This window comes from Sorex fumeus, unplaced genomic scaffold, assembly GCF_029834395.1.
Source record: "Sorex fumeus unplaced genomic scaffold, SorFum_2.1 ptg000010l, whole genome shotgun sequence".
Lineage (NCBI taxonomy): Eukaryota > Metazoa > Chordata > Mammalia > Eulipotyphla > Soricidae > Sorex > Sorex fumeus.
This window is the reverse complement of record NW_026606067.1, coordinates 25,496,401-25,522,879: the sequence shown is the minus strand read 5'-3', so window position 1 is coordinate 25,522,879 and position 26,479 is coordinate 25,496,401. Positions and strand designations below refer to the sequence as shown.

At 56.7% G+C, this 26,479-nt stretch overlaps 1 protein-coding gene across 1 annotated transcript; it reads right to left on the bottom strand.

Annotated features, from left to right (window-relative positions):
* Positions 1-23,089: 23,089 nt before the first annotated feature.
* CDC42EP3 (CDC42 effector protein 3) lies at positions 23,090-23,895 on the bottom strand. Its single transcript, XM_056110692.1, has one exon. It carries the CDS (start codon positions 23,835-23,837, stop codon positions 23,121-23,123), a length of 717 nt encoding a protein of 238 aa, XP_055966667.1. The 5' UTR covers positions 23,838-23,895; the 3' UTR covers positions 23,090-23,120.
* Positions 23,896-26,479: the final 2,584 nt, after the last annotated feature.

Below are 26,479 nucleotides of genomic sequence, written 5' to 3'. Positions count from 1 at the left end.
TGCCTTTCCACTTTTATTGCTGCCCGTGCTCTCGGGTGTATGATATGTATTATGTATGTGTGTGTATATTACACGTATTTCCTTTTTTCTTTTGTGGCTTTGGTTTCTTGTTGCCATTTTTTAAAGCTCATTTTAAAATCCGTGTGTCTTGTCTTGCCTTTGCTTTTGGAGTCTGATCCCACTAGCTGTTGCTAAGATCCAAATGAAGAAGCCCAGCACCTCTTCTCCTGGGGGTTTTACCATACTAGGTCTTGCATTCAGGACCCGAAAGTGAAAGTGGGGTGCTTGCTTCAGCGAGTTCCCCCCAGCCTGGTTGGGGTTTGCCGCGGCTGAGGAGAAGCCCGGGGAAGTCTGTGCTTGTTTGGCGGGGTTGAGATTCTCTTTCCGGGGAAGTTCGGGGCTTCTTGGTTGTCTCTGCATCTCCTTGAAATCCTGGAAACTCAGCCACTTTTCAGCTTTCGGACAAACACTCAGCAGCTGGACAAGGGAACAGCAGCCCAGGGTCACCCGTCTCAGCCCTGGGAGAAGCTCCGATGCCTTCAGGCTCATACACAAAGAGTACATGGACACGTGAAACCCAGACCTCACTCCACACATGACACACACGCACATGGTGCCGGAATCAACACACACACACACACACACACATACACACGTACCACACACACAGATACACATGGTGCTGGAATCTCTCAATACACACACTCACACACACATACACACGTACCACACACACAGATACACATGGTGCTGGAATCTCTCAATACACACACTCACACACACATACACACACACAGACACGCACACATACACACACAGATACACCATAGTGCTGGAATCTGCACACACACAGTGTTGGAATCTCTCCACACATATACACACACACAAACACACATACTTATACACAGTTACACATGGCGCTGTGATCTCTACATACATACAAACACACATACACAGAGCTGGGATCTCTCCACACACCGATACTCATGGTGCTGGAAACTACACACACACACACACACACACACACACACACTCTGGGTGCTGGGAGCCAAGCCATCCACCCCCTCTGGCCTGTGGCTTAGTTCATTTTCCACGGAATTGTCCACACTCAGGGCTGAGGGGCATCTTTTATTTCTTCTTGCTGATCGATCCCAAATTCCATTTTACCTTTGTTCACGGAATTAAAATAGCAAGAATCAAAGGATTTCCCCCTTCAGAATTTGGATGCTGCGCATTGTCCAGAGAAAGAAGCATCTAGAATCTTCTGACCAGAATCTGCTGTTCTGGCCCCTGCCTCCCGACCCCCCACACTGCAGTGTCAACTCTGCTCTCTCCAAACATCCCTGTACATGTGCTTATTTTTGCTGGTGGGGGGTGGGCACCCAGCAGTGCTCGGGGCTGCTCCTGGATCTGAGGGGCTGGCTCCCAGCAGTGCTCAGGGGCCACTCACGGCCGGGCGCACACCTGGCCCCCTGCCTGCAGAGCTTGCTTTGCCGGCGGAGGCTGTAGAACTTTCTCTGCAGCCTTCTGCAACTATCCGCCATTGTCCGGAGAGCGATGCAGCCCAGACATGGGAATGTGAGCCCAGTTCTCGCTCTGGACACGGGCTGAGAGACGACCGTAGTCGGGGTTTGACTCGCTATAATTAGACAATAACTAGGGTGGAGATGTGGAGCTGCACAGGGACATTCTGAAATGCATGCATGCAGAAGGAAAGGGCGGGAGATGAGCGTCCTTGAGAGGAAGCTCATTACTCAGGGGCTTCACTGATGGAGTTTGGTGGGTAGAAAGAAGTGACTCGAGGGGGCTTGTGGTTGTCACTTGATTTTCCACTTGCACAGGCTGCCCCCCCTTTTTGTTGGCTTTTTGGGTCACACCCGGAGATGCACAGGGGTTACTCCTGGCTCTGCACTCAGGAATCACTCCTGGCAGTGCTCCTGGGGACCCTATGGGATGCTGGGAATCGAACCCGGGTTGGCCGTGTGCAAGGCAAATGCCCTACCCGCTGTTCTATCGCTCCAGCCCCAGGCTGCCCCCCCTTTTTTATGTAGGATTACTGCTATTTATTCAGCCACTGATTAGCTGATTGAATTGGGCATGAACTCCACCTTACTTTTTTTTTCATAATTTTATTTATTTATTTATTTATATTTCTTCTTATATTTATTTATTGAATCACTGTGGGAAAAGTTACAAAGCTTTCAGATTTAAGTCTCTGTCATACAATGATCACACACCTTTCCCTTCACCAGTACTCATTTTTCACCACCAAAAACCCCAATATACCCCCTTCCCACCCCTCCCATTGCCTGTGAGACAGATGATTTCTACTTAACTTTTCTCTACATTGATTACATTCATTAGTTTGACAAAAGATGCACCATTATTGTTTAGAATCCCCCCCCCCCCCATTAATCAGAATGGCTGAAAAGGCACTGTGAAATACTTTGTTTTCTATAGCTTGTTATGAGAATCATATAATGATTTTGGATTTCTGCAAAGAGCCAGATAATTACGAGATTGATTTCTATGCATCTGGTGTTATGGCTGTGCTGGAGAACCACTTGTTGGGAGCAACTCGTGACCTCAATAGGGCATGAAGGACGAGCCGGTACCACCTCCCTTCCCATGAGACTGCAGTTGCCCCATCACCGCCAGCTCAAACCTGGCTTTCCAGTAAGCTCTGAGGCGGCAGCCACCTTGTATGCAGTCCAGATGCATTTGTGCCAAAAGCCACTGGGTTTTGATATTTGTTTCTGAGTCTCTGGGATCATGGCCGTTAAGCAGCTTGATGAGGCCATGCCTCCAATTATATAGCTGAGCCGGAGGTGGTTTGTTGGTATGCCTCCCACATAACTAACGTTTGGCTGTTTACTTTCTTGGTAAATTTTGCCCCAAGTTTTTGGGGTCTGGCCAAAGGCACAGCAGCAATTTGGGGGTATCTGGAAGTCTGATGGTGCTATCAGGCTGTTGATGGACTCGCCTCACAGGTACAAATTGATCTGCTGGCAGCACCATACCCCCACTGCCCCCTTTTTAAAAGTTAATTTTGTTTGTTTATTTATTTTAGTTTGGGGGGCACACCTGGTAGTGCTCAGGGTTACTCCTGGCCCTACACTCAGGATTCACTCCTGGTGGTGCTGAAGGACCGTATAGGATGCTGAGGGTTGAATCTGGGTCGACCACGTGCAAGGTGAGCGTCCTATCTTCTGGACTATCCAGCCCCCGGCTGGCCCTTTTTAATTCAGTAAGGCTGTCCTGAGTTCCAGTTCTGCTCTGGTGGCCGTCAGATTTAACCTACGCCATCCCAGGGAACAATCTCAGCAATGGAGTCAGAGAAAACTCACAAGCTTTGCTGAGCTTGAGTCTCCTGGGCTCTGCTCTCTCGGACAGCCAAGCCTGCCAGTACTGTGCGGTGACTGTGTTCTGGCCTGCGTGGGCAGCAGAGGCTGGACCGGATGCATTGGTTCGGTGACTCCAGCAGTGCCAAGGATGTGGGAGGGAGCAGGGGGCTGGGAGCGAGGGTTTGGGTCCTTGAGCTGGAGCAGAGCTGGGGTGACTGGGGGGTGGGGGGCTCTGAGACCCTTCCCCAAACCCAGAATGGAGTTGCAGAGTCAACAAGCCAGATGCTGTTGTTACTGCACTTCCAAGAGAGGTCAGGCACTGCGCTCCAACTTGGGAGAAGAAACTGAGAGTGTGCCTCAGTGGTCTGCCCCAAGCTAGTCAGCCTCTGCGTCAGGCAGCTTCGTGAAGTGCTCCACTCGGTCAAAACTCAGAATGATCCGTGCCTGGAGCAGGAGTATTTCATTCCAAGAGCTTCCAGCTAAGCAGCCAGTCTGGAGTCTGGACAAACTCGGCCCTTGTTGAGTGGCCAGGTCACGGGGCCCAGCAGACAGGTCATGGCAAGAACTGCTCTTTCCAACGCTGCCTTTTGAGAGTGTCCCGAGTCCGGAGCCCGGGGATCTGAAAGGCCGCACCCAGGAACTGAGTTTGGGAGGTAGCTGCTCAGATGTGCCCCAGGAGGTCCACCCAGAGCAGGAAACCCCAGCACCCATTGCCCCCAAGACCCGCCCGGGCCAGCACCCGGCTTGGAACTGCAGGCTTGGGGGCACAGTGCTTTTCAGCATGGTTTTGGAACCCACCCACCATTCTCTGGGGGACCCCAGTGCTCAGTATTCTAACAAACTTCCCAGGGGCCCAGAGAGTGGGTGGGGGCGCACAGCCAGGCCCATCCGCCTCCTGACCTAGTGCCACGGCCCCCCCAGGCCCCTCCTGGTCTCTCTTCTGCCCAGGAAGAAGAGCAGGACGCCCCTCCTGCTCCCAGCCCTCCAGGAAGAAGTGCCTACAGGGGTGCGAGTGTGAGGGGGAGTGTGTGAGAGTGTGTGTGAGTGAGTGAGTGAGTCTGTGTGTCTATGTACGTGCGAGTGTTGTGAGAGAGGGTTATGTGAATGACTGTGTGGGTAGATATGAGTATGTGTGTGTATGTGAGTGAATGAATGGTGTGTGTGGGTGTGTGTGGTTATATATGAGTGTGAGTGTGTGTGAGACTGAGTGTGAGTGTGTAGACTGTGAGCATGTGTGTGTAAGACTGTGAATGTGAACGCGTGTGTATGTGCGTGTGAGTGTGAGCGTGAGCATGTGTGTGAGTGTGTGTATGTGCATGTATGAGTGTGTATGTGTGAGACTGTGAGTGTGAGTATGTCTGTGTATGAGTGTGTAAGTGTGGGACTGTGAGTGCGTGTGTGTGTCGAGTGTATGTGAGACTGTGTGAGTATGTCTGTGTATGAGTGTGTAAGTGTGAGACTGTGAGTGTATGTGTGTGATTGTGAGCGTATGTATGTATGTGTATGAGTGTGTATGTGTGACTGTGAGTGTGAGTGTGTGTGTGTGTTCCTAGCTGCAGGTGAGTTCCTGCCTGCAGGACTTGGCTCACATGTATGGGTCTGTGGGTGGGTGAGTCTTGGTGGCCCTGGGGTGGAGACCAGGTCCTAGAGGCTTTCGAGAAGGTGCAGGTGGTGGGGGTTAGTGGAGGGACGCACCCTTGAGGTTCTGGCCCGGGTCCAAGAGGCCACTGGCCGGGACTGGGTTTCTGAATTCTGCAGGAAGGGCGTGACCCACAGCTCCTCAGGGGCGGCTGCTTCCAGTGAGCGTGTGAGACTGGGCGTCTGGGGGCAGGGTGGGTGTCACCCTCTGTCTTCAGGGCCAAGGACAGAGCCCTCCTACCCCTGTCCTACCCGTGCAGAGGCAGCTCGGGCACCCCGCACCCTCCTCACACCCGCTCCTGGGTTGGCGGTTACTCTGTGGATCCGAGGCGATCACAGAAGTGGCTCGTGGGGTCCCCCTGCCCCTTCTGGCTTCACTCTCCCCCCGAGAAGAGCCTCGTGGCCACACCCCCCTCATCCTGGCGCTCTCTGGAGCAGCACATGCCCCCACCCCACACACACACAAGGTCTGGCTTTCCCGAGGGGCAGGGCTTGGTCTTGGCTCAGGGAAGCTCAGGCTGAATCCGAGCTCCTCTTTGATTCCACCATTTTGCTGCTGGAACTGGTCTGTGTGCCTTTGACCTGGACCCTGGCTCCCCCCCACCCACCCACACACGTGTCCCTGCCCCCACCTGGGCACCCACACCTGTGTGCACAGACAGTCAGCCTGGACCCACGCTGCAAGCATGGCATCCCCTGGGTGCGCCCACTCCTGCGGAAGGCTTGGCATATGGAGCCCCATCTAAGGCTCTTGCCACCCCAGGAAGGGCCTAGTGCCTCACCCGCACACGTGGAGAGAGCGGGGCAGAGAATGAATTTGTCACCGCTGAGTGTGTCTGTAACGGGTTCAAGTCCTGGGCAGCACCAGGCCCCAGGCAGACAGACAGACGCGTTTCGTTGGGGTGAGGCTCATCCCAGTGCCCAGCCTCCGCCCCAATTCCCAGCGTCCTTGGCCAAGCATGGCTGCACGGGAGCTGCCTTGCCCCTCCCCCCCCATCGGTCAGACTAGATGATGGGGCTCCGTATCCCCAGGGCCTCTGTGGGGTCTTTCAGCCTCTGCGGGGACCCCCAGCATCTGAGCTTCCTAAGGAGCACATGGCGTGGCAGTGGTCACTCACGTGCCAGCATCACAGGTCACTCAGGTCATGTGATCATGCTGGGTCCCTGGGGAGGGGCTGAGTGAGGTGAGGGTGGGGTGCAGGGTTGGATGGTAAGGGAAGCCCAGGTCTCACATCAGTGACTGGACGAATAGCAGTGCTTCCTTCCCACAGTGAGCACTGCCACAGGCCACCATTCTCTCATCGCCATCACCAACTCCACCATCATCATCATCCTCATCACCACCATTGTCATGTCATGGCCATCACTATCAGCAGCATCACCACCATCACCATCTTCACCATCATCTTTACCCTCACCCTCACCACCATCATCACCATCTCCACCATCACTCTCACCAGCCTCACCAGCCTCACCACCATCATCACCATCATCTTCACCCTCACCACCCTCATCATGTCCATCACCATCTCCACCATCACCCTCAACACCCTCACCATCATCACCACCGTCATCTTCACCCTCACCACCCTCATGTTCATTACCATCTCTACCATCACCCTCACCACCATCATCACCATCACCCTCATCACCACCCTCACCATCATCACCATCTCCACCATCACCCCCCTTACCACCATTATCACCATCACCCTCACCACCATCTCCACCATCACCCTTACCACCATCATCACCATCTCCACCATCACCCTCGCCACCCTCACCACCATCATCACCATCATCATCACCATCTCCACCATCACCCTCACCACCATCATCACCATCTCCACCATCACCCTCACCACCATCATCACCATCACCATCTTCACATCCTGTCCTTCCTCCCATGGGAGGAAGCAGTGCCTCAGCGCCTCGGCACAGTGCTTGCAAACACCGGCGCTCATCCCGGGCCTGACGCGAGAAGTGACTGTGGCAAAGGGAGCGACTCCCTGCTGTGGGTTCCTACTGGCACAGCCTCTGGCCTGGGGCCCCCTTTCTTTCCAGCCTGCCTCCCTCTGGCCCGAGGCCTCCACTGTCCTGCGAACCCAGGCAGGACACCAAGCACTGGGTCAGCTGCCTTCCCACCATGTGGATTTCAAAAGGCGGCGGCGATTTCTGGAAAATCCCCTGGCGGGTGCAGGGCCAGGATGCCTGCCATTCCCCAGCTCCTGCCAGCTGCAGAGCCTGTGAAACCCGGGTACTGCAGCCCAGGCAGGAACAGTGCCGGCCTGTCTGGCCCAGTCTCTGAAGTGAGGGCTTTGTTGAGGGAGGGGGCGCCCCCGAGAGCAGGGGGTGGTGGGGAAGGATTAATGGAAACTCATATTAAAATATGATACCTCCAAAAATAATTTCTTGCAAGCAGTAAGAATTCATGCATTGTGAACCACACAGAGCTTTCTCTGTGGAGCCCCAGGAAGGGGGGTGGGGAAAGGCAGGGGGTGGCAGGCGCAGTGGAAATATCGCCTGGGATTAAAAAAAAAATGTTCCAGCCTGGATGGCACTAATTGATTTGAAGGGCTTGGTTGTTTGGGAAAGGCAGGGCCCAGAGCGGAAGTGAGAGAATTAGAGCATGTGATTTTTCTTTTTTTTTTTTTTTTTTAGCCCAGCGTGGGGGGTCCCAGAGCCGTTTTCACGCCTGTGAAAATAGTCTCATGACTTCCTTCTGATCTGAGCCTGGGAGGTACTTTTCAATGCAAGTGGATGTTTGGCTTTGCAAATGGAGGCATGGGAGCAAGAGGCCTGCCCAGGTGTGAGCAGACATGAGAGTGGGGTCCCAGGATGAGAAGCCGAGGCCACAGGGGCTGTCGTTTCCGTGTCAGGAACATTCTGGGAAATAGCATTTCTGCACCATTTTCTTCCAGAGTGAAACCCGTCGAGAAAGGGGCCCTTTCCTTGGGAGCAAGTAACAAACTCTTCCAGAAGTTTCCCCCTCCCGTCCCCTGGCCCCCTCGCCTTGAGCAGAGCTCTGGGGTGGGTGAGGACAGTGTGGGATCATGCGTCAGGCACTTTCAAACGCTCCTTAGTAGCAGCACCGAGTCTGCTAGTCCAGGAAAAACACGAAGAGAGAAGAGCTTCGGGTACTTCAGATGGCGTGGGCCAAAACAAAAATACACTCAGGGAAAAAAACCCATAAACGACGCCAGGATTTGTTCTGTGGGCGGTGAGGTGCAGTTAAAGTTTCCCTGACTCCAGCTCCCCCAGAACGCCGTGTGGAGATTTCCCGCCAGACGCCCCCGGCAGGCCGAGGCCTGAGCCTGGGTCTCCTCACATTCACATGGGCAGCTGAGGCCGCAGCAGGGGCCCCGGCCGCAGACCCGGTGGCTGCCTCTACAGCTCACCCCCCTCCCGGCAGATGTTCTGTCTCCCACGCAGGCTGCGGCCCATCCCCAGTGGCCTGGGGTGTGAGGGCAGAGTCTCACTCTGGTGGCTTGGCCGAGAGCCGGAGCACATCCTCCAGAGAGCGAGTTCTTCATCGGTAAAGGGGCCGGGATTCAAGAGGACGCGTTGGGGGACCAACAACCTCCAACATGCGTTGGATTCTCCACAGCCAAAAAAAGCAGATTTGCAGTGACTGTGTTTGTTTGTGTTTTGGGTCACGCCTGGTGATGCTCAGGGCTCACTCCTGACGCAGGAGTCCTGCAGGGCATAGAACCTAAGAGGACCATGTGCCAGGCAAGTGCCGACGACCCACTGGACTGTCTGTCCCTCTGGCCAAGCCGCAGCTTTGTAATCGTTTTTGTTCCAGAAGGCACTTCCTGGTCTCAGAGAACTGTTGAGATTTCTCTGAACCAGAACTTTCCTCTCCGACCTAGAGCACCCTTCCTCCAGGAACTCCTATGCATCCCTCAGGGCCTTTTCTGGCTCTCTGGTGCTGAGACAAGTCCTGCTCTGTGCCTGGTGCTCACGTTTCTGACCATCCTTCTCACAGTGGATTAAAGCTCACCTGTGTCTGGGCCGGCTTCCTCCTTCCAAGGCCACAAGCACTTCTGGGCAGGGGCGACGCTCTCCCTGTGCCTGACCGCGGGGAGGACCCCGGGTTTGCTGGGGGGTGAACCAGCCGGTCAGAACAACAGCCCTGAAACTCTGCTCGCCTCAGGACCAGCAGCCGGGCACACTGGCACTCGGGCAGGTCCTGCGGGGATGTATGCGCCCCCCTCACAGCACTTAAATGTAGGGGGTCCCCGGGCTGGAGTCGCCAGGGCGAATTTGGGGGTATAGTCAGGAGAAGTTGGGGCAAGGGAAGACAGGAGTTCCTCCAGGGGAGAATCGCACTAGGCCCCACAACTGTGCAGGGCAGCTGCTCTGAGGAAAGTGCTCACCAGGATCCCTAGGAGATAAGGCCGAGCGCCAGGCTTCGGGGCTCTGAGGGCCGCCCAGCCATGCAACCAGCCCACCAGAGCACTGGTTTGAATCCTGAAGCGGTTGGGTTGAATGGATTTCCTGAAACTAAAGAATTGTGACTTACAAAGTGATTGATGCATTTGGGGCATGCTGTATCCCAGCACCAATCCCACCACCAGTGTCCCTGTGTGCCCGCCCCTGCCCGTGCCCTGGACAGGCCCGTTGCAGCGTCCCGGTGGTGGTGTTGGGTCTGCGTTTCCCAGCTATGGAGACCCGGCTCCTGAGCGGGTCTTGCTTCTGATGGAGGCTGCAGGGCTTAGCCTGAGATGCGTCTTCCTTCCTGCAGCTGAGCCAGGAGGGGAGGGCAGGCGGGCTCCAGGGCACAGCGGGGCACAGAGGGGGAGGGCTGGGAGCACATGGCGCTGGGGGTCGCGGTGGAGCCAGCGCTGGCCCAGGGGACGCCTTGGACAGATTTTGTTCCTCCGAACGGACACTTGGCAGAGTCTTCAGGAATCTTCCTGCCGGAGCCAGGTGGCCGCTGGCTCTCACTGCAGGCTCAGGGGACGGGCCTGAGCCAGGCTGCCACCCACATCCTCACTGAGGGGGGCCATGCAGTCACAGGCTGGGGGGAAAGGGACTCTGTGGTGGGGAGCAGAGGGGTAAATGAATGAGGAGACAGTGCTGTGGCGTGGTGGAGTGGTAGCACAGCCGACAAGGCATTTGCCTCGCACGCGGCTGACCCGTGTTCCATCCCTGGCACCATGCGTGGGTCCCCCAGTCCCGCCAGGAGTGATCCCTGAGCACAGAGCGAGGAGTAAACCCTGAGCACTGCTTGGTGTGGCCCCGAAACAAACAAAAATGCTGAGATGGGGGCCCGAGTGATAGTACAGTGGGGAGGGCGCTTGCCTTACACGTGGCCCACCCGGGTTCGATCCCTGGCATCTCCTATGGTCCTCTGGGCACCCGCAGGAGTAATTCCTGAGCACAGAGTCAGGAGTGACCCAGGTGTGGCTCAAAACCAACAGCAGCAAAGGGCAGTGAAATGAGTGGTTCATGACCCGGACGCACTTCCTGTGACCTCCTGCAGCTGCAAGTGTTGCTGAGCTGCTGGGGGTGCGGGGTGGGGACGGCCAACTTCATGCAGATAAACATCTCCCAAGTAGCACCTCAGTTAGGAAACCCAGAGGAGCAGCCCACGTCCACACTATCTACTAAAAACCCTTCCTTCCTCCCTCCCTTTCTCTCCTTTCCTTCCTTCCTTCCTTCCTTCCTTCCTTCCTTCCATCTTTCCTTCCTTCCTTCCTTCCTCCCTTCCTTCCTAACTTCCTCCTTCCTTCCTTCCTTCCTTCCTTCCTTAACTTCCTCCCTTCCTCCCTCCCTCCCTCCCCCTCTCTCCCCCTCCCTCCCTTCCCCTCCCCCTCCACACTCCTATCCATGCCCTGTTGCTGGAGAGGCTTTTCAGCAGCCGCAGGCCAGAGCACAGGGCAGGCATGTGGGAAGTCTTTTGGCAGCAACGTTGCTTAGGAAGCCAATATTTTAAACCATAACTTACAGCAAATATTTACAAATTTGGTCTCACGTGGGTGTTCAGATTTTTAGTGAAAAGCAATCTCATGCCTGATACTTTGTATATGCTCTTTTTTCAGTAACCATGACTAATTCCCCCTTCACAGTGAGTCAAGGGCAGAACGTGCCCACGCGCACACACACATGCACACAAGCACACACACGAATGCACACACACATGCACATGCACACACCTATGCACACAATCACGCAAACACACACACGTGAATGCACACACACGCGCATACACACACATGCACACATGCACACACACAAGCACACACAAGCACACACAAGCACACATGCACAAAAGCACACACACATGGAATGCACATGGACATGCACATCTATGCACATGTGCACATATACACCTGTATGCACACAAAAACACACACATGCATACACATGGATGCATGCACACACGTGTGCACATGCACACATGCACACACACATGTAGGGTAGGAAAGGACCCCCCCCACACACTACCTTCCTCCGGCTCCCACAAGGACCCCAGGTGAGGCGCAGGCAGAACTGGAAACGTGACCAAAGGACAAGGACTGCGTGTGTCTGCAGTTGGGCACGGTCGGTCAGCCATGCTGAAGGCCACAGCTCTGCCTGGTGGTCACATTGCAGAAGGTTCCGGAAGACGGAGCTTTGTTCTCTGCAATCCCGTCTCTGGCAGGTGGGTAAGAGGAAGGTGGTGGGTCAAGTCCTGAGCAGAAGTGCTTTCCTGGCCCCTTTGGGGGATCCCTGAGGGCTGGGACCCCTGCTCTACACGGGACATCCTGAGGGCTGGATGTGCCAGCAGCCCCTCCCCCTGGTTGGCCTAGGACCCCGTCTCCTGCCTTCACGGGCACTTCCAGGCCAAGGGACTTGGGGGGTGGGGGGGTGACCCTGGCCTGCTCACAGCCTGGCACACCCCAGGGCTGGTCATGGGACCCGGGAAAGGGCCCTGTTATCCCGGCCTCCTCCTGCCTGACGCGATGGACCTCCTGCCTACCTGTGGGGTGCAGGGGAGAGGCCGGGGTGAGGCCAGGCTCAGTCCCCAGGGCTGGTTGCAGGAACCTCGAAGCCAAGGGCACGAGCTCCGTGTCTGTGCCGGGCATTCTCTGGGCCCCTCCCCCAGAAACGATCAGTCACTCTCCTCTTGCTGCAGGCACCCCACTTCCCAGAGGACCCCCGTCAGCACACCCACTCCCGGGTTCCCACAGAACCTGCCTAACTTGAGAGCACAGGGTGAGTAGGGGCGGGGGCGTTAGGGAGCAAAAGGGGGAATTGGGGTCTCTGGGCTGAGTCCTGAAGCCCTTTGCCATCCTTCCTCATGGCCGTCTGCTCCCGCTTAGCCCAGCAGGGGACCATCTCAGCCTTACAGAGAGGAAACAGGCACCGGACCTGGAAGTGGCCGCTTTCACTACAAGGTCTAGATGAGCTCGAACCCGGGCCGGCTCACTCCCTGCCCCAACCCGGAGCAGCACATTGCTGGTTCTTCTTCCCTGATTTAGGCCAGTGAACCTTTTATCTCTGATGATCTCCTAAGCGGGTACCTGGCTGAAGCCCGTCTCCCCCAAATCCACAGCGTGAGGCCCCAGCGGGAAGGAACTGGGGGTGGCCCTATGGGGGAGCACTGGGCTAGGATAAGGCCTGGCCAGTGGTGCCTCTGATTGGTGCTTATGAGCGAGACCCCAGACGTTTGCTCTCCTCTCTACCCACCGGGCACCACCAGGAGGCCAGCCAAGAGGGTCCTGCAGGAGGATGCTTAGAGGACCCGTGCGGGATGGGAGACATGTGTTGAAAGTAAACCATGGACCAAACATGATGGCCACTTAATACCTGTATTGCATAACATCCAAAAGGAGAGAGAGTAAGAGGGAATGTGCCTGCCACAGAGGAAAGGGGTGGGAAGGGGCAGGGGTGGCGGGAGGGATACTGGGAACATTGGTGGTGGAGAATGGGCACTGGTGGAGGGGTGGGCACTTGGGCATTGTGTGATTGAAACATATTCACGGAAGTGTGTAAGTCTGTAACTGTACCTCACGGTGTTTCATTAAAAAATTTTAAAATAAATAAATAAATAAATAGGGCCCTGCAGGGAATGAGGCCTCGTGCCCAGTCTCAGGCCCCCTGCCAGGCCCGGGACAGCAAGTGTGATTTCACAGGCAGCAGCCACAGTGGGGTCAGAGGGCAGGGCGCAGGGGCCCGGGCACAGCTGTGCCCGTTTCTGTTCCAGCCCCGGGGACCTCATCCCAGCCAGAAGCAGCAGGACAGCGGAGGAAAGCCCAGGAATCCTGCAGCTCTTCTCTGTAAAACTGGGTTTGCCTAAAACTTGATGGGCGGCAGGGCCTGGCTGTGTTCCTCCAGCCCATGCAAGACGCCGTGACCCCCTGCGCTTGGATATCGAGCTTGGATCGAGGGACCCTGGGAATGCGTGTGGCCCGGCCACTCTCTCCCCACCTCCTGCGCACCCCAGCTGTGCTCTGCGCTCCCCCCCAGCCCGAGGCAGGCAGACAGGAAGTGTCCTGGGTCGGCCCCAAGCAAGGCCTCCAGACCCACGTTCGTTCCCCACATCTGAGGGGAACAGACTCATCGTCCTGAGGAGGGTCGGCTCTCTCCTCAGCGGCCCACTGGTCACCCTACCTCACTGGCCTCACCTGGCCTCCGCTGGGCCCCAGAAGGTCGTCTGACAATGTGGAATCCTTTTGAACCCCAAGAATTGGCCAGATCGGGAGCCAAGTTGGAAACGCTGTTACTGGTGGTGCCGGCAGAGCTGATGGGCAGAAGTGATTTTACAGAGATTTTAAAGGCACGCTGTGACCAGGATAATGCACGGTGATTTGGGGGTCTCAGGGTGCACAGGGACCTGAGGGCTGGTCCCAGAGGTACTTGGCCAGCAGGGGACCCCAGAGCTGTCCCTGAATGGCTCAGAGAGCCTTGGGGTGCTGAGGCTCCTTTGCGGGTCCCTCAGAGCTTCGCACCTCGGCCCCGGTCAGCCTGCAGCCATCGGGCATTCTGGGCATTCTTAAAAACCAGTTTTTAAAGACAACTTAGCGGGGGTATGGTGCTGCCAGCAGGTCAATCTGTACCTGTGAGGCGAGTGCATCAGCAGCCTGATGGCACCGTCAGACTTCCAGATACCCCAAAATTGCTGCTGTGCCTTTGGCCAGACCCCTAAAACTTGGGGCAAAGTTTACCAAGAAAGTAAATGGCCAAAAGTTAGGTATGTGGGAGATATACCCACAAACCACCTCCGGCTCAGCTATATAATTGGAGGCATGGCCTCTCTGGTTCCTGATCGAACTGCTTAATGGCCATGATCCCAGAGACTCAGAAGTGAATCTCGGAACCCAAAGGCTTTTGGCAGAAATGTGTCCTGTTCCAGCAGTAGGTTACTGGCTCTGGGCCACTCCAGGTGGGAATAGGTTTCGTGCCTTGGCCTGTTCTCCCTGGCGGCCCGGTGACCACCATCCTCCAGAGGCCACTGGACAGTCAGGTTTGGGCCTGCAGTGGCAAGACATGCAGGGCCTCACCAGATGGGGGCCAGAAAGGGGAACCCGCCCTTTCCTCCCCATCACAACAAGACCCCAAGTCGCCACCTACAAATGGCCTCTCTGGCTCCTGATCAAGCTGATTAATGGTCATGATCCCAGAGACTCAGAAACAAATCTCGAAACCCAGTGGCTTTTGGCACAAATGCATCTGGACTGCATACAAGGTGGCTGCCGCCTCAGAGCTTATTGGAAAGCCAGGTATGAGCCGGAGGTGACAGGACAACTGCAGTCTCATGGGAAGGGGGGCGGTACCAGCTCCTCCCTCATGCCCTACCGAGGTCACAAGTGCCACCTCGCTCACCATGAGCAGCTCTCTGGCACGGCCATGGTTCCAGAGGCAAAGGGACTTAATCCAGAGCCCGGCAGCTTGCGGCAGAAAAGTGAATGGACCATGCGTTTAACTACGGCGCCATGCCTCCCTGGAAGGGAAAGGGTGTTGCTCCCTTCCGCCACCTCCCCCCTACCCCCCCCCCCCCACCCCCGGCAGCAGCAAGGTGGCTGCCACCTCAGAGCTTATAGGAAAGCCAGGTATAAGCTGGGCAGTGACGGGGCAACTGCACAGTCTCATGGGAAGGGGGGCGGTACCGGCTCATCCTTCACGCCCTACCGAGGTCACGAGTTGCCCCCCACAAGTGGCTCTCCGGCACAGCCATAACGCCAGATGCACAGAAACCAATCTCGTAATTATCTGGCTCTTTGCAGAAATCCAAAATTGCGCGGCTGCGAAAGCCACGAAAGACATTATATGATTCTCATAACCAGCTATAGAAAACAAAGTATTTCACATTGCCTTTTCAGCTGATAAAACACCAAGGCAGACATGGGCTGCCAAAACGCAGAAAAACAAAAATGATTGTCTGTACTTTTAATGCTCGTACGCTGGCATCTGCTGCATCCATTGAAGACCTTATGGTACAAGCACGAAAGATCAAGTACGACATCATTGGTCTGACCGAAACGAGAAGACATCAATCCCATCATGCTCTTTTCGACACTGGAGAAGAACTGTTCTTTGGAACATGTGATAAAAGAGGCGTCGGTGGTGTCGGTATCCTTGTCAACACAAACTTAGTCACAAGCATTGATTCATTTGAATGCCTAACAACCCGAATCGGACGATTACACTTGAATAAATGTGGCTCACTACCGGCAGTTTCTATCTTTGTTGTCTACGCACCAACATCCAGTTATGGTGAAAAAGAAACTGAGAAATTCTACATGGAGCTGGAGAAATTCTATAAAGAAGATCACACCTTCTACAAGATCATTGTCGGTGATTTTAATGCCAAGATAGGACCAAGAAGATCAGTCGATGAACTCCACATCGGAACCCATGGCCTGGAATGGAACGAACAAGGTGACAGACTGTCTGAGTTCATCATGTCAACCAAAACCTTCCATGGTAACTCACAATTCCAAAAGGCTGAATCTAAACGTTGGACATGGGAGTCTCCCGATGGACGGTTCCACAATGAAATAGACCACATCATATTCAATCGGCGGTTTTGCCTAACCGATGTTGCTGTTGTCCCAAAATTCCAAACGGGATCAGACCACCGTCTTCTTCGTGCAAAATTCTACCTCACAGAACGAGGAGAAAAGAATGCAAGGTTTAAGAAGAAGACTCCCAGAACAACCACCAACTGGGAACTCTTTGGCTCTGTTGCAGCAACATGGGAAGATGCCGTCATTGACAACATTGATGAGGAATACGATCGAATGATTCAGCACCTCCATGATTGTGCAAGGAATACCAAGAGAGAGATAACCACAAAAAACCGTCTTTCTTCGAACACTCTTGAACTTATTCGCCAACGTGGCGTGGCACGTGCCTCAGGCAACCACAAGCAAACGTCCGAACTGGCAAAACAGTGCAGAAAAGCCATCAAGGATGACCTCAAAAACAGGAGAGCAGCAGTACTGGTAGATGCAGCAGAAGCTGGGAAAAAACATTCGTAATGCCCGCCTGTCCTTCACCAACTACAAAACCAAGATGACTGCCCTCCGACATCATGATGGATCTATCACATCTTCCAGAAGGGCAATGGAGAAGATTATTCATGAATTCTACTCAGATCTCTTTAATAGCCACATCCACTTGCCCACATACCACATACCACATGATGGATATGTCGTTCCCAATGTTCTCCCTTCCGAAATCCAACATGCCATCTCGTCGGTAAAGAAACAAAAAGCACCTGGCCCAGACAAGATCAGACCTGAACACCTGAAGAACTTACCATCAGTACTCATCAATACATTAGCTCGACTCTTCACACGCTACCTGTCTGAATGCAAGGTTCCATCCCAATGGAAAACCAGCAAGACTGTACTACTATACAAGAAAGGAGACATCCACGACATTAGCAACTATCGCCCAATCTGCCTATTGTCTGTCATCTACAAACTATTCACTCGAGTCATCCTGAATAGGATTAGCAGAACACTAGATGAAGGACAACCATGTGAACAAGCTGGATTCCGAAAAGGATTCAGTACCATCGACCATATCCACACAATAACCAAGCTCATTGAGGTATCTCGGGAGTTCAAGATGCCGCTCTGTCTAACATTCATTGATTTAAAGAAGGCCTTTGATTCTGTTGAGACGGAAGCGGTCATGGAAGCCCTAGCCAATCAGGGCGTACAAACTCAAAACATCAGGATCCTTCGTGAGCTCTATTGCGGATTCACTACCAAGATCTCACCATTCTACAAAGAAGTAATCATCCATATCAAGAGAGGGGTTCGGCAGGGTGATACCATTTCACCAAAACTCTTCAGTGCCACCCTCGAGAACATCATGCGACGACTAGAATGGGAAAACATGGGAGTGAAGATAGATGGTCGGCAACTACACCACCTCCGCTTTGCTGATGACATCGTTCTAATAACACCAAACATCAGCCAAGCGGCACAAATGCTTGCGGACTTTGACCGTGAGTGTGGAAAGGTTGGACTACAGCTGAATCTTATGAAGACAATGTTTATGAGAAACAGCCTTGTTCCTGACGCTCCATTCGCTCTCAACGGAACCACCATCTCCGAATGCAACAGTTATATATACTTAGGTCGAGAAATCAACATGATGAATGACCTGGCACCTGAGTTACGCAGGAGGAAGAGAGCGGCTTGGAATGCCTTCAAGAGCATTGAAGAAATAACTAAAAGGACAAAGAACCTCCAACTACGAGCACATCTCTTTGATTCCACTATTCTTCCTGCATTAACATATGCCTCAGAGACCTGGACCCTACGAAAACAGGATGAGAACACTATTCGGGTCTCTCAAAGAGGAATCGAAAGAACTATGCTTGGAATATCACGATTCACTCAAATGAGAGATAGAATCCGGAGTTCTGATCTTCGTCAACGCTCAAGAATCAGAGACACTGTCTCATTTGCCAAGACATCAAAAATCAGATGGGCTGGACATGTAATGAGGTTTACAGACAACCGCTGGACTAGAGCCATTACTGATTGGATTCCACGAGACATCAAAAGATCACGTGGACGCCCACCTATAAGATGGTCAGACTTCTTCGTCAAGACCCTAAATGATCGGTTTGAGGCTCTACATGTTCCTAAAACGAACAGATACCATTGGGCTACGCTAGCACGCAACCGGGATGAATGGAGACGTTACTGGCACCCGCTCGAATAAATCGATGAATAACGGGGATTAAGTGATTAAGTGAAGTGATTTTCAGCAATTCTGATTGTTGCGGGGGGGGGGGATTCTAAATAATAATGGTGCATCTTTTGGCTAAATAATGAATGTAATCAAAGTAGAGAGAGTTAAGTAGAAATCATCTGCCTCACAGGCATTGGGAGGGGTGGGAGGGGGGTATACTGGGGTTCTTGGTGGTGAAAAATAAGTACTGGTGAAGGGAAAGGTGTCTGATCATTGTATGACCGAGACTTAAACCTGAAAGCTTTGTAACTTTTCCCACAGTGATTCAATAAATAAATATAATAAGAAAAATAAATTAAATTATGAAAAAAAAAAGTAAGGTGGAGTTCATGCCCAATTCAATCGGCTAATCAGTGGCTGAATAAATAGCAGTACTCCTACATAAAAAAAAAAAAAATAAAAAATAAAGCCAGCTTCGATTTGCAGCCTCTCAAATCTCCCCATCTGTGTGCCCACGACAGGGAGCTGAGTGCGTGGGGAACTTTGACTTCTTGGACACACTCACGCCCCTGCAATATCAGCCTCTTTGCACACATTTCAACCATGGCAGTAGTTTTCAGATGGAAAATAACCCCAGAAAGATACTATTAAAAATAATACTGACGCTGTGGAAGAATTCAAGGGAGGAGCCGTTTGCCAGGCCACTGTCCTCTTCCCAGCAGGGGCAGCTGGCTGCAGCTAGTGACACTCTGCCCCAGGTGAGTGCACCCCAGAGCGGTGTGTGCCACCTCCGCTCACCATGCTTCTCCTGTGGGCCTCTGTCCCGCCAGCTGGCCCCTCACCTCACGCCATGCCCCACAGGTGTGCAATGTTTACCCATGACCCCTGGGATTATCCTGGGGGCCCACGGGAGCCCCAGGGGCGGGTCGAGCCCACCTAAACCTTAGGCCAGCAGGTCTGAGACGTGGTAGGAATAGCTCGCATTTATTGAATGTTTATTGAGTGTGGGTGAGTGTCATGAAACTTTTATCAGCATGATCTGAACCACTCGAGGAGCTCATTGGCCTGTGCAGAGCCAGCGTGGGTCCAGCCCTCTGGGTTTTTCTAGAATGCTGTCTGGGCCCGCACAGGCAAGCTCCCTGACGCAGCGTCTGGGATGTCTGAGCCGGAGCCGCTGTGTCGGGCCGCTGTGGACTCTGTCCCGGGTCCTGCGTGGTGAGCAGGTCACCACAGAACCGCCAATGACATGAGCTGCCTGGTTGTGCCCCAGGCTGTGGGCAGAGGTCTGTGTCACCTTCGAGGGTCTTTCTGCAGCAGCCCATCCTCAGGCCCTGGGTCAGACGGTGGGGTGGTGCTGCCAGGCACCGGGCTTCACCCCTGGACCCCAGATTTCCCCGGGATGCCCCCCTGGGTCCAGACACACACTTCCTGTCTCAGACCATTGGGTGCCCAAGACCAGCCTTAGGGGTCCGTCTCCACAGCCCCAGGTTCCCCCAACTCGGGTCAGCCGTGGGGTGTGTCAGCTGGTGGAGCCCCAGAGACCTCAGTCCCCCTTTCTCCCCTCTGGGGGTTCGTGTCAAGCCCCCTCCCCACCCCCCTGCCCCATGTGAGCAGAGGCAGCCGAGTGCCAGGTTCTTGACTCCACTGTGAGCCCAGGGGTAAAGCACACCCCAAGGGTCCGACCTCTCCGTGGAGACATCAGACCCCGTGGACTCTCACGCTCTCACGTAGGAGACATGCACGCGGGGCTGGGGGTCCCACACGATGGGTCCCAGCTAGAGTCACCCCCGGCCCAGCCCCAGAGCAGCTCTGGCCTCTCTCTGTGGAGACCTCAGGAGAAAGTGGGGGGCTTTTTGGTCCACTCTGCAGATCTCAGGGATACTTGGGTCTCATTTCCGGAGGGGCTTCCTCCCTACCGCTGCGCCTCGAATGACAACCCAGCCTGGGCAAAGCGGGCTGGGGAAGCCCCTCTCCCAACCCGCATGCATGGAGGCCACCATGGCGCCAATGGCCTGGCCACAAAGCAGGTGACTCGAGCTGCTTCCTCATCACTCCCCACCCCCAGTCCTGTGGTCGAACTCCAGAACCTTCCACGGGGAGGGAGCACTGACGCAGTGGAGCTCATTCCCGCGGCCTGAACCTGAGCATCTCGGACGTCAGTTTTGAGCCTGGGTGTTTGCAGGGGCAGCCGGGAAGACTGAGTCCCCAACTACTCCCACCCTGGCTTCTCTTAGCCCAGCCCCCACCCCGCGCTCCTGCCCCCTCTGGAAAAGCCGAGCGTAGTGTAGGGGCCAGAAGTGGGTCTCCCGCTGCCCCGTTCTGGGGCTCTCATGGCCGGATGATTCCCAGAACCCCAGAATGCCGAGGCCCGCTTCCTGGAAACTTCCAGAACGGGATTCCCTGGAGGGGGGCGGCACCACTCCTCTTCCTAGTGCTGGGGTGTCAGGGCCTGGGGGCCGTGGCAGCATTGGTGATGATGGTGGGGACCTTTTGCCTGTTTGCTTAAGGGAGGCCCCTGTCCAGGGGGCACCGGGGGCTTCTCTGAAGGCAGCCGGCCGGGGGTCCCCAGGGAGGAGGCGAGAGCAAGCCCCAGGCTGTGGAGAAAAGGCTCCTCAGAGCAAGCACAAGGGCCTCCGGGGCTGTCGGCCGAGACTCGCGTCCCTCAGATGGGAGACCCCGCCGTGTCCCCAGAATGGCGTGTGTGGGGACAGCGAGTGACACTCGTGCCTGTGGGGCTCAGTGGCCATCTGCCAACTGGCTCTGGAAGCTGGACTTGGCCAGGTCATGAGACTCGCGCCTTCCCCAAGCACCGCATGTGGGGCCTCAAGCTGCCCTGGGAGCAACCCGTGGGTCCAGACGTGACCTCAAGGGTGGGCAGGGCCTGAAAGGGAACCCCATGTTGGGCAGAGCCCTGTGACCTCAGCCTGCTGCGCCCACTTCCTTCCCAGAGACTCCCCGCCCACCCTCCCTGCCCCGGCCTCCCTGCCTCAGAGGGCGAGCCAGCACCCACAGGTGACAGAATGTTCTAGAACGTCATCAAGGTTTGACTGGGGCGCCTCTGCTGAGGGTCTGGAAGGAGAGTAGGAGGGACAACGCAGACAGCGCAGGGACAAGCAGGCGTGCGCAGGCCACCCTTCTGTGCTGAGGACAGTGACTCAGCCCCGGCTGGTGGTGATGGGTGACCCTGTGTTTGCGTGTCAGCAGTTGGGGGGGATAGAAGCCAGGCTGACTCGCCACAGCTAGTCCGCCATGCGGGCAGGCCCAGCATCCCACACAAGTCCAAGGGCCTCCAATCTCCTCCAGCTGGGTGCCCGGCAGCCAGAGTTCAGCAATTGAGCTGGCACAGAGGGACACGAGCCCTTACCAATCAGAGCGGCCGCTCCTGGGGTTCGTGCTGGGGGAAGGGGCCCAATCATGGTTCCCAGGGGGCGCCCAGAGCGGCCGTGCCTGGACTCGGGACATGGCTGTCCTGGATGACCACCCCGCAGGGTGCGGGAAGCCCTCAGCCTCGTCCCTGCCGTGGCCCTTCTGATGTCATTTCCTTCTGTCAGCTCCCACACCGTGGCCTCAATGAGGCAATTTTCACCTGTGGCCCCCCCGACTGAGTGGCCCATCTGGACAGCCGGGAAGGAGGGGGCTGGACCCAGGGCACACAGAACCCGAGAGAAACCAGCAGGTCTGCAACAAGCCGCGGGGACGGAGGGGGCCCAGGGCCAGAGGGGTCTCCACTGCATGAACCCTCCTCTGAGGCCCTGGGCTCTCCCAAGGTCAGGACAGCCCCGTGGCACCCAGCAGGTCAAGCACGTCAAAGCTGAAGGGAGGTGAGTTTGGGGGCACTGTGCAGGCAGAGTGGACATCTTTGTGTCCATGTGGGCTCTTAGCCCGAAAACTTGTCAAGTGGTGGGACTCAAGCCCCAGAGTTAGCCCACGTGTGAAGAAACGCATAGGAAGACGCCCCAGAGGTGCTCACCAAACCGCCCCAGCACACAGCCGGTCCCAGACCCCCATGCTCCCCGGACCTGGAGCCTCAACCCTTGGGAATAGCCAGGACAGAGCAATCCCCTCCGGGGACCCCGGAGACGCCTCCCCCCGCCAGCCCTGCACTCCGTCCGTCAGCTCAGCTGCAAGGGACGCACAGACACCCGGTGCGGCTCGGACTGTATTGTGCGGGATGAAGCACCAGCCACACCGGCGGGGACTATGCTGAAACAGCCCAAGCATGGGTGTGGGGAGCCCGAGTCTTCAGAGGAACGCAGGAAGGCGTGGCCTCGACCCTGCGGTCCAGACAGGAGTCGGGGCAGGACAACAGGCAAGAGAGGCCGAGGAGCAGGAGATGTGTCCAGACCTGCCGTGTCCCCCAGCCCGACACAGCCACGAGGGCCAGCCAGAAAACGCAGACTCTGCAGCCAAAGGCACATAAAAATATATTTTAACTTTAAAAATAACTTAATAACGGGAATACTTCGCTCGTGTCATACCAGCGTGTCGGCCACTGTGGATCCCGCGATAAAGTAGATACAACAGACAGGGGGGAAGCTCCACGGACCCACCCCCCACCCAGAGCCCCGTGTGGAAACAGGAAAGTCGTAACACTGAAGCGTCTGCCGCGCGGAACCCGGCAGATCCCTCTAGAAAAAGTCTAGGGAAAAAAAAAAAAAGAGGCGCAAGGAGACGCCCCGTCGTGCAGAAAATGTTGGGGGTCGGGTCTCCGGAAGGCGACTCCCGCAGCCCTTGGTCATGAGCCCCACCCGGGGATGCATTCGTGGTGGGTGTGACGCCCTCCCGAGGACAGGAGGTGGTGGGTTTTTTTGCTTTTCAACCGTTTTTGTTTTCTGGGGGGCGGGGGAAGGAGGGTCTCCCAACAACAAGGAAAGTGAGTCTTGTAGGAACATTCTCGAGGAAACCCGTCTCTCAGCTGCCAGCACGGCCATGTGTCCCGCCCTGCCCCTCAGAGGGGGCCGGCCTACGGGGGACTTTGTTCTCCTTCTGTGGCTACTTGTTCTTGTCCATGACGTTCAGCACCTCGTCCAGCAGCGAGGGCCCCAGGTCCAGCTGCAAGGACAGGAGCGAGCCCGTGAGGTCGGAGAGGGACGTCTGCGAGGGGGTCTTCCCCGGGCCCAGCGGGCTAGGGGCCGGCAGCGGGTCCAGCAGGTCCTCGGCCGGCCAGTCGGGGTACTGTTCGGACAGGCTGGACGAGTGACTGTCCCTGCCCTGGCTGGACCGCGACGCGGAGCCGCTGGAGGCCCAGGACACGTCGGCGGAGGGCCCGGGCGGGGGCGCCCGCGGGGGCCCGGGGGGCACACGGCTCGCCCGGGCCTCCTGCCTGGCGTGGAAGGTGACAGGCGACAGCAGCGGCAGCACGAGGGCCTGCGACCCCCCAATGCTGGGCAGCGAGATGGCGTTCTTCAGCACCGGGGACGGCGTCTCGGGCAGCGCCGAGTCCGAGGTGCTGTTGGCCCGGAAGAACTCGTGGCCGGGCAGGGGGCCCCGGGCGGCTTTCTCGGGGGCCCCGGGCAGCAGTTCGTAGTTGCCCTGCAGGAAGGAGATGTCCCCAAAGACGTCGTGCTGGCCCTCCTTGCCGATGTGGATGGTGTGGCGGAAGTCGCCCAGCGGGGGGCTGATCATGTCGGGAGACAACACGTCGCGCAGCCGAAACTTCTTCCCCTTCTTGTGGGCCGCCTTCAGGTAGATGGGGGTCTTGGCGGGCATGGCGAGGCCGGGCAGGGCAGGCTGCGCACAGAACACGTCCGGACGGCCGCTCACATCCTCTTGCGCGCGCGGGGAGTCAGGATCTGGACGTTGGTCACATGGCCCCTCCGGTGGCAACAGCAGCCTGTGGGGTGGGGAGGAAGGACAGTGATGACCGAGCTGAGCCGGCCGCCCGGGGCCCCATCTCCCCCCCCCCCCCCCCACACCCCCCAAGGCAGCCCTGGAGGCCCCGCCTGAGCGAAAATTAAAAAAATAATAATCAATAAATTAACACTGTTGGGGCCCTTCCCGCGCCCAGCCAAGCTTAAGTTTGTTATTTCCTCCCCTTAAGGAGATATAAACCTCACTCAACAATGGCACGCTCACCGTGGTCTCACTGGGGCAGGGGAGAGCGGGGGAGGAGGAAAAGGCGGAGAAAGAGGTCTCCACACCTGTTCTAAGTGTTCGGTTCTGCTCTCAGTGCTGTGGAGCCGGGAACGCGGCTCAGTGGCAGTGCTGGGGGGGAGTGGCAGGGAGAGGTTCAAGTTCAATCCCCAGAGCCCATGGCCTCCCACGAGGGCCAGCACTGCTGGGGGTGACCTGGTAGCTCCCAGGTATCAAAGCAACCAACACAGACACACACACAAACACACTCACAGACACACAGATAGACAAACACAAAGACACAGACACGCGCACACATACACAGATATACACACACAAACACAGAGGCACATACACAGAAACAGAGGCACATACACACACAGACACACCCGCACACCCGGAACAGCTGTGGTGCACGATCAAGAGAACAGGCACCCCCGACAGCCCAGCCTTGTGTTCACGCGTTTTCTCTGGGTTCTGGTGAGACTCGTGTGCTGGGCGTGGCACTCTGCACCAGGACCTGGCCTGGCCTGGCATCAGCCACAGTTCGACAGAAGGCTGCAGACCCCTGACCCAACAGCCCTTGGCTCTGTCCCCCAGAACCCCACCACCCGCGTTTGTACCCGAGCCCTGGGATGCAGAGTCCTGGGGGAAGCCAGAGGGGCGAGCCAGGGATGATGGGGGTGCAGGAGATGCAGCCTGACTGAGGTGGGGGGCGGGGCTATCTCTTCTTTTCCAGGGAATATCGGGAATGGGGGTAAGGGGGCGGGGTCAAGCCCCCCAACACCTCAGCCAGCCCCAGGAGGAGCGCTGACGCCGGCTTTGGTCTCCTGAGGAGTCGCCTGGCCACCACGGGGGGCCCTCCCCTGCTCACAAAGCAGGGTCCACGCTGAAAAGTACATGGACCAGACAAGGAAGAGCCTCTCGGCCCGACACTAGGCCCACCCAGGTCCCTCCCCTCAGCACTGAGGGCCCGGTACTAGCCGGGTGACAAAGCCCCCGGAGCTGACGTGCTGTCCTGCATTTCCCAGGGAGGTCGGGGGGCTCAGGCGCTGCGGGCCGGGGGCAGCTGTACGGGCTAAGCCTCTGGGGATGGGGTGACAGCCCAGCTCTGGCCCTGGGAGGGGACAGCTCGTCACGGGGTCTGGTGGGGAGGGGGCCCCGTCCCAGAGGGGGCACACGGTCGCAGCATTCTGAGGGCTGGGAATACCAGAGCGGGAGCATCCGGAAGGTTCCCCCCAGCCGACAGCACATCCGCTGCTCTGCTTCTAGCCTTCGTGCTCACTGGGCTGGGACCCCCCATCCCTGGGCAGGGCCCCCCAGGCAGCACCAGCACGGAGGAGCTGGCGGCATGCTCACGGGCCAGACCACACGGAGATGAGGCATCCCGACGGGTACCCAGCCCGGCCTCAGAGATGGCATGGACGCGACTCTGTCCACACTCGGGTCTCCTGTCCACACTGGGGCGCCTGCGCCCTCCCACACACCTCGGGGACAGTTCCCAGGAGCAGCTGGGGTGCAGGAGGGGCCTGGGCTGAGAAACAGCTGCCCCTGGGTGGCGTCTTGGTGCAGGCGGCCAGGGAGGGAGCCGACCGGGCGCAGGGTCACGCGGGTACAGGAGCAGGGGCCGGCCGGGTAATTCAGGAACAAACAGCAGAAGGTGCTGTGTGGGGTGTTCCGGCCCCTCAGACGGGAGGGGGCATAGGGGACGCACCGCTGTCCCCAGCCCTGCAGCCACGGCCACCCTGACGTGATTGGCCGGGACTCGGGTGGGAGGAGCCCAGGAAGGGAGCAGAAGCCGGGACAGGGACAGGCGAGGAGGCAGGCGCCCACCTGCAGGGCGTCTCTCCCCCATGGAGGCGTCACAGAGCACTCCTGCGGACCCTCACCTGCGGGAACTCGGTGAGGGGAGACACAGCCCGTCTCAGCGGCTCTCTGCCTGCAGCTCGCAGCAGCCCTGTCACCCCAGGGCAGGGGTCTGAAGACAGGGCTCTCCAACCCGGCCCGCATCGCCCTCCTTTAGAATATTCTGGGCTCCCTTCCCTCGCAGGCTGAGGGGGGACAGAGACCGGGGGACGCTTTAGCCACTACCCCAGTGGCTGGTGCAGGGACGCTCTGTGTGGCCAGACATGTTTTGGGGTCACCGGGGTTTCCTGGGAGTCAAGATGGACAGGGGCGTCTGGGCTGGGGGCCAGCCCGCTCCTCCCGGCACTGCATCTGTGCCAACACAGCAGGGGCTGCAGGACGAACCAGGCCCCCTGGCCCTGCACCTGGAGCTC

Excerpts from the sequence above, each read along its gene's own strand:
- CDC42EP3 (XM_056110692.1), bottom strand. The coding sequence starts at position 23,837 with ATGCCCGCCAAGACCCCCATCTACCTGAAGGCGGCCCACAAGAAGGGG.